This window comes from Pholcus phalangioides, unplaced genomic scaffold (assembly GCF_987345545.1).
Source record: "Pholcus phalangioides strain wild (caught in Gottingen) unplaced genomic scaffold, Ppha-v1.0 ptg000004l_1, whole genome shotgun sequence".
NCBI lineage: Eukaryota > Metazoa > Arthropoda > Arachnida > Araneae > Pholcidae > Pholcus > Pholcus phalangioides.
The window spans coordinates 15471779-15479882 of NW_028301597.1; the positions used below are offsets into that span (position 1 = coordinate 15471779).

The window sequence follows — 8104 nt, forward strand, 5'->3', positions numbered from 1 at the left end:
ATACTTAATATTTTTATAATATATTTTTTACCTAATTGAATTATGAACTGAAAACCCCTTCCCACGAAAATAGTTTTAACCCATTATTTACCGCTGTTTTTTTTAAATACAAATACAATAGAAATACAAACAAAAGGCCCAACGAGGTGGCTATGAAAAAAATTATAGCCTATATCACTTTTGCAAGTGTCGGAACTTCAGCATAATACCATTGTGTGTTGTGACCCCAAGATAATTTTGAACGCTTGTTTTGATTGCTGTACTTAACTTTTGAATTAACTGCTATACACGTTACAAACTGAATGAAAATATTCTAAAATTTTTAGTAAATAATGATTAATTATTAATAAATTAATCATTATTTACTAAAAATTTTAGAATATTTTTAATATTTTTAATATATTTAATTCAGTAAAGCTTTTTCCCCAAACAGTTTTCCTTTAATGTTTCATTCATGTTATCATTGTTATCTATTTATTACTATTATTTGAAAAGTTAAATAATAGAGTTTTGGCATATAAAAGATGGGTTAAAAAACTGTTCATAGTGTGAAAGTGGAAAGCTATCGGATTGGTTTTCATTGAAAAAAAAATAGCCAAAGTCTCGTATTGCCTAATTGCTCGCATATTTTTTAGGGGGAAATCATTCGAGTACTTCCTTTGAAAGCAAAAAAATGACTGTAGAAAGCATTGCTATTGCTTTGAGGAAGTCAAAATGAGTGTCTGACGCGTATTGACCCAACGTATGTCCCAAAAGCCAAAACCTGGTTATAGTAGGCAACGCAGTACAAGTTTACGTAAAAACAAAACCGTTGGAAGATTGGCTTCAACACGAAAAATGACCTCGTATGAAATCATGAAAGATCCTGGAGTGAACATTTCAATAGATACAGTTCATAGACAGATCGTATTTGCAGAGCTTGTATTAGATTCATAAAATAGTTTGTTAGCAAATCGCCGGTCACAAGGAAGTACCTATTGAGGTGGAGAAGAAAGACTGAAATGGGCACGAAATCATGTTTTATGGAGACACATAGCTTGGTATCATATTTATTGGTCAAAGGAAAATGGAACTCACATGTTCCAGGCGAATGTTTTCAGCAGACAGTAAGGTGGATCTTTAGAGTGGGCAACATTTGCTTCTAATGGTCAGGCTTTCTTAACTTTTGAAATTGGTCGTCAAAGCTATGATGCTTAAAAGAGATCCTCAAAAAGAATTTTCTTCTGATTGGATTGACTTTTTTTCAACATTATAACGTGTCTGTTCAAAGATCGGCTGCGACAAGAAAGCATTAATAACAAAAATGTATCTGTTTTAGACTGGCCATCGATGAGTCCTGACTTGAATCCTATTAGGAATGTATGAGGCATACTTACGATAAGTGAGTTTGAAAACGAAATACAGTATTTTCGACGGTTGTTGACTTGAATAGATCTATCGAAGAAGCATGGTAGATAGATAGATAGAACCGCTCACAACCCCGGACTGATGCAAAGCACCTTACTTCCGTTACCTCAAAAGAAGCAGAGTTGTGTCGGTAAAGTTAGCAATAACAGTTTTTGCTTTTGTCTTTCACTAACTGACCCGCACACGAAGCGCATTCTACGAAGTGTCATAACAAAAAAAAAATTCTAATGAATGTTAATTAATTCTGTGATGAAGCAGGATGGTTATTAATTCTTTACATTACTTTGTTTCATAAAATGCCGGTAGTCATTTATAAGAGCTTTTTAATAGCCCCGTGTTATTCACAAGTGTTTAGTATAAAATGGATAGATTTTCTAAAAAGTAAAGTTTCCGATTGGATAAAGAAATTCCGGCTCTTCACACGGCAAAAAGCTTTTAAAAACCAAAACGGAATGCAGAATCTTCTCACACAATTTCTGGATCCGCAACCCCCCCCCCCCCAAGAAACCGCTATATTTGTTTTCTTTCAAACATTTATTCATAATCAGATTGAGCTGTGACAATAACTAACTGCAACAAATGCCACAATATTACTGCAATAGTAGCAAGGAACTTAATGTTCTTTTCCCCGATTTGGAATGGAAAAGTTCCGGAAAAACATATGAATGTCTGAATTGACATGGATATTATGTCGAACAATATGTTAAATATGTATAACAAATATCCCTTGATATGCTTCATTTTTTAATCTCCTATGTGGCCGGGCAGGAATGCTCTCCAAAATTCTGATCAACCATGATTAGAAGATGTAAAAATATGCAGATAGTTTTCCTGTTGGTAACATCTTGAAAATTATGATGAATGTTTGAACGATTAAGTCTAGAATTTCGTTGTTTTAGTAGGTACAGTAGATGAAATGTTATATTATTATAAATTTTATTTTTCCCATTGTATGAAACTGTATAATCATGAAACACAATATAATAAATAATGCAGGCGCTTAGTAGAGAGATTGAAGTCGAAAAAAGATTACGCGTTACTCTGCTTATGTCTTTTTTTAGAGACCAGAAGAATATCAATACGTTCGATTTTTCGTCGTTTCTATAAATCACATTTCATTCCGGAAATGAAGAGAAAATTGACAAATTCTCGTAAAATGACATTTCAATTTGATTTTTATCGATTCGGTTCTGAATAAATACAGTTATTCATTCTGCAAATCACTGATCGCACGTCTTTAAAAATGCATATATATGCAAGAAAGAATTTACTTCACTCACTGTAAATTGCTTTCGTAGAGAAGTTCGGACAGTTAAACGCACTTACCTATCGTTGTAAGGACCGTTGTGGCAAAGTAGAATGCTCCTGCAAACTTCCACTGTATCCCGGCTTTGTGAGGCACACCTTTAATAATCACAGTAGACCATATCCTATAATCTTCGGAGCTGATGTTATATTTTTGCATGAGAAGACCTTCGACGTGGCTCAGGGTGTTCCTTTGCACTTGTTCGTTTTCAGACTCCAACGCATCAAAAATTGCTGCTCCTACCAATAAGTAAGTGAACGTACAAACGATTAGAGATAATGTCCGTACGTTTTGTCTCTTCATTCCCGACTAGTATTTGTCAAGATTCGTAGCGGGCCGCATAGGCCATAAATGCAACCGTCAAAACAAGTAATCCAGAAGCAGGTGTAACACGAATTTCACACTCACGAATTGATATTCACTGAAACTGACGGAAGAAATCTATTTACGTCACTATTTTTCATGGCATTTTCAAAAGATGTATCAAATGTTGGTAATACTTCCATATAAATGGTTCTAACATCAGCGAAAGTATGTAAACTTCTCTTACATGATCATGATACATGGAAAGTACCAATCATTTTTTGGCGAATCGAAAGCCAATTATTTGTTTTTAATCCATGCTATCTTCTAACTATCCACTTTTGCAAACAAATGGTCTTTATCTTCTTCTTTTGATTCGAGAAGTTGCCCAATCCCAACGTAGCTTAAAAGAAAAATGAATTCCACTAACCGGTCATAGTAATGCACAACCATGCCATGCAGCAACGAAGAAAGTTTCATCTTTGCCTTGGCGTCCGTTACCTCGTTAAGGGAGTCATTTTGTGGGAACAAGATTCTCTAAAATTTCTTTATAAGTTTATACGACGAGAGAACGCCGCATCCGTGTTTTTTAATAAATCCAATTTACAGTTTCCCGGGAAACTTCAGAAGTGACTTAATGAATAACATCTTAGAATACCGACGACGATAAGCTCCTGGAAGTGTGTATTCCGTGATTAAGCCGCGTACTCGCCATGACACGAGGTACTTTGCGAAGTGATTTCTGACCGAAGCGAGCAGAAAGTTCTGCAGCCGGACCCTTTGACAGGAGCAGAGGTGGCAAACATAGCACAACAACGGACGCTAATCACGAGTGGATTTAGGAGTTTTTCCGGCGACGAGAGCGCGGCGGTTCTCATGCCTGGATAAGTAATAAAGTGAAAGAAAGAAGGAGCGTGTGCACGGCGCAACAACACGTAACGTGCACTGGCGGCAGACAGAGGGCAGGCAGATTGGTGGCAGAACAAGTCGATGACGGTTACTCGCCCTCCCAGGCAAGTCCAAATTGCAAAAGTTGAGGGGCGTAAGAAGAGGCTGATGCCGCTGCTGGCTGCATCATTTTTGTGTATTCGTTTCTTCTTCTAGAAACACAGAAAGAGAGGATTGGAGGGTCGGGTGTTCCACACTCATAAGAAGAAATGATGGAAAGCCTCAATCTCAGCCGAAATGAAAATACTCTCTCTGGATGAGTTTCGAAAGAAATAAAAAAAAACTGCTAAGGTAGTTTTTCGCTCCCTTTTGATCAACTCTCCCTGGAGAGGAATTTTAATTAGTTGGAATACGAGAGCGTATCAAAACTTTCCTCCGGTTTTAACAACTATTTTTTAAAAGTAATGAGAAGAAAGGAACATAAGATGTTCTTTTAGAGATTATCTCGTATAGCCCCCTACAGAGTTTCTTTGTATCTTGTTGAGCTTTTAGTTCGAGCCATTTTTCCTTCGTGTCTTTAAAAAAACCATCAACATAAAAGATGTTCGGATGTCTTCGGAGTACGGCTTCAAAAAAATTGTTAATCTCTGAAATAAAGACTTGAAAATATAAAATAACGAATGAAATCTTTGGAATCACTTTTTTCAAATCGGAAGAAGAAATACCTTACAGGATAAAGAATAAAGAAAATTATTGGAGTGTATGACAAACGCTGTAGAAAAAAAAATTGTTTCTTTTCGAGAAATTTTCTTTTATGTATAGCTATTGGACGTAAATACTTTTCTTTCTTCACGGACCAGTGTTTTTCAGTGAATGTCACGCAAGTTATGTGTGGTCCTCGAAGTATTTTGCAGTGACCCACCGACTAAAACGCTTACGTAATCACAGAACTAAAAGAAATGCGGAATGAAAAACCTCAATGAAAAAAACCTATTTCAGAATTGGTGGAAAAGAATAATTTCAAATTTACTTTTAGAAACATTTCAGAACTATTCAGATGAATAATTTGAGAATTTATGACGAATAACTTTTATGTTATTACTTCATAACTCTAACAAACAGAGTTTATGAAAGAAATAATGTCAGAATTATTTTAAAAAGTTGCAGAACTATTGGAAAAAAATAGTGTCAGAATTATTGAAAGCCGTAATTTAAGAATTATTGAAATAAATAATTTCCAAATTTGTCAAAAGAAGTTTCTCGCAGTTCATGAAAGTTCATAACTAATGAAAAATATTCCAGAATTATTGAAAGAGATATTTTACGGAATCGGTGAAAAATATTCTCAGAATTGATAAAGGTTCATATTTAATCAAAAAATAATCTCATGATATAAATAAAATTCACAAAGAGTATAAAGGCCTCCGTTTGAGACTCGGAGTCACGAGCCCCGTTGGACCAAACCGTCAAGACTCCACTGTGTGAATTTCGGTAACACAACTTGCCTCGGAATTGCTGATTTTTTTTCGGCCCCCACACTGTCTGAAAGGTTGAAGACCCCCCTGCATTAGACCATCGAAAATGTTGTTTATGACAAATATTATTTCCTTTTGCAGTAGAGGACATTTGTAAATCTTAATAACTTGTAAATATCAAAATTTAAATTACGTTTTGATTGAAGCGTCCGATAAGCTCTGGAAATGAAGTGTTGTGAAAAGAGACGACTTTTCAAAAAATCAATATTGAGTAAATGGATTTAGCTACGGAACGGAATGCAATGAAATTAAAAAATAAGGATCGAACCTAAAATGGGTAGGAAATTACATTTACAAATAATAAAAATTTATCGCAAAGTAGAATTTTTTTCTGAAGTTCCTTGAAGAGGAATAATTTTATCATTTCATTTTTTTTAAATTTTATTTTTCATCTTATTGTAAAAAAGCGTGTTAAAGAATAAACAATTCAATTATTGAATTCGATCATTTCAATTATTGAAAAATTAAATTACGAGGACGCTAAATTTATATATATATATATATATATATATATATAATTCTATTCATTATTAAATTAGTTACGGAATATTTAAACTTTTGTCCAATATCTTCTTATGTAATTTAATTTAAAAAAAAGGAAGTACTTTCAAGATAATGTTTCACCAATCTTGGAGTTTGTCAAATAATTTAAAGCCAGGCCCTTAGTGCTTGCTCTGAGCTGGATTAAAAGGTGATAGTTTACTTGTTTAATGTTTTTAGGATATTTCTTTTTTTAACCGAGTAATTTATTTCTGTTATTTCAAAAATTTCGGTGTATGCTAAGAACTTTCTTAGGGAGCGCACAGATATGCTTTGGGTTTATATGTCACGCAAGTTTGACATAAATTGTATTCTCATTGATAGGTTTGCAATCGATGCTATTTTTAGTACAAACTGGTTCAGAAAGGGGCAAATAAAAAAAAAGAAATATCGTGGTTATAGTGACGGACTCGCGATGCGAGGATCCAGGTTCGAACCCCACAGTGGTGGTCGTCTGAAGTTGGTTTTCTGTGGTTCCCAACTTCAAGGCGCAAATGCGAGCCGATCTCCCCGTTAAAAAGTCTCGCCACAGAGAGCAACAGTCCTACAACGATAAATCATTCAATCATAACACTGCACTCATAGTTAGAAAAACTGGTGGCAGATGGCAGCACTACACATAACAAGCATTACAGAGAAACAAAAAACTTCACGTCAGGTTTCACTACACGTACACGCACATTCCCGCATGTACCGATTCGTTGAGGGTTCCGCGGGGGGGGGGTGTAGCAGTAGCAGGTAGGGCCTCCAGAAAATGGCTCGGGGATCCATGATGTTCTTAAGTCAGTCACCTCGTTGGGCAATTTGCCCGTTGTGGCGTTGTATTTGTATAAGAGGACAATTCGAGTTTGTATTGTAAAGTTTAGGACATTCATCTCGAATATTGTATCCTGTCATCTACAAATTGTAGTAATAATTGAGAGTGACATCATCTATCACGTAGTTGATCAATAAGAATTAATGTTTCAGTTCGTTTCCATCCTTAATCCGTAAGAGTAATGAAAAAAAAAAGTCTGATAACGTTATTTGATACCTTTGAAGACCGGATACACCTCGCTTCCCATCTCAGAGAGATATCGAAGCGTTCCCGAAGGATGGGTGTATCCGGAAAGTTCGTTATTTGATACCAACGAAGACAGAACTGTGTTAGAAAAACATAGGGGAAACTGTTGTACCTTGATCATATACATAGTAAACCTTGAAATAGTTTCAATAGTACTGCATTCTAGCTGATGCTTTTGTGTGCAAGAAATTAGAAATACGTAACCTCACAATATTGAATGTTGTTTTAGTTCTTTGTTTGTGACTTTGACAGAGATTTTGCAAGTGGGGACGTTTTAGCAACAAAATCGTGGTCATGTTTTTCCCCATCTTTCTTCTCAACATTGCAAGTTCAGTGAACAATTTAATAGTTATTATCAATGCAATCAAATGATGAACCATACCAAGTGCTCAATCATACCGATCACTGTGAATAGAATTAGATATTTTTTAAATATTGCAGAACATCGTGAAACTTGAAACAAAATCGTGCACCTCAAAGCACCTAAACATGAAATTTTCCTCTGGTTTACCTTGACTTACGCAACTTATACTAATTTTTAAATCTTCTTTTGCTTTAAAATACAATTTGTATTATAATACTTCAGTGCCATACTTCTCCCCTACAAAAACTTCAGCTACCCCACTCCCCTCTTCTTCTCTTCAATCCGCCTTTAGTTGTTCCCTTTTAAAATTTGTTGGGAAAAACATTTTACAGTGTGGGAATACGTACAATAAAAACTCTTAAGAAAGTTAATTTCCTTAAGAGGAGAGGTGAGAAAATATTTTATTATGCGCCAGAGGTATAGCAAACGTTGATGTTACGAATATTGTATCTCTAATACAGTCAACTATTGGCATCAAAGGCACTGACAGAACCAAAGATTTAAAAGCATTTAATTTTTATTGCTGCAAGTATAATACAAATACAAAATAATGCGGAATAAAATTATGTATTTCATTAATGTAAAATATACGTTCCTGCCTTCATTATTGTTTGTTTTTGTGCGTATATTAATAATAATAATAGTAATTGTATCATTATTTATATATTTTTTATTTAAATATGTGATTCATGTTATAA

The 8104-nt window shown here is 34.8% G+C and overlaps 1 protein-coding gene across 1 annotated transcript in view; it reads right to left on the minus strand.

The window, feature by feature from the left end:
• LOC149086600 (two pore potassium channel protein sup-9-like) overlaps positions 1–3954 on the minus strand; it is a 69631-nt gene extending 65677 nt beyond the window's left edge. The window contains exon 1 of the mRNA XM_089230977.1: positions 2734–3954. Coding sequence (XP_089087103.1) covers positions 2734–3016 — 283 coding nt within the window. The 5' untranslated portion in view covers positions 3017–3954. The remainder of the gene's footprint in view (positions 1–2733) is intronic.
• Between the last annotated feature and the right edge of the window lie 4150 nt (positions 3955–8104).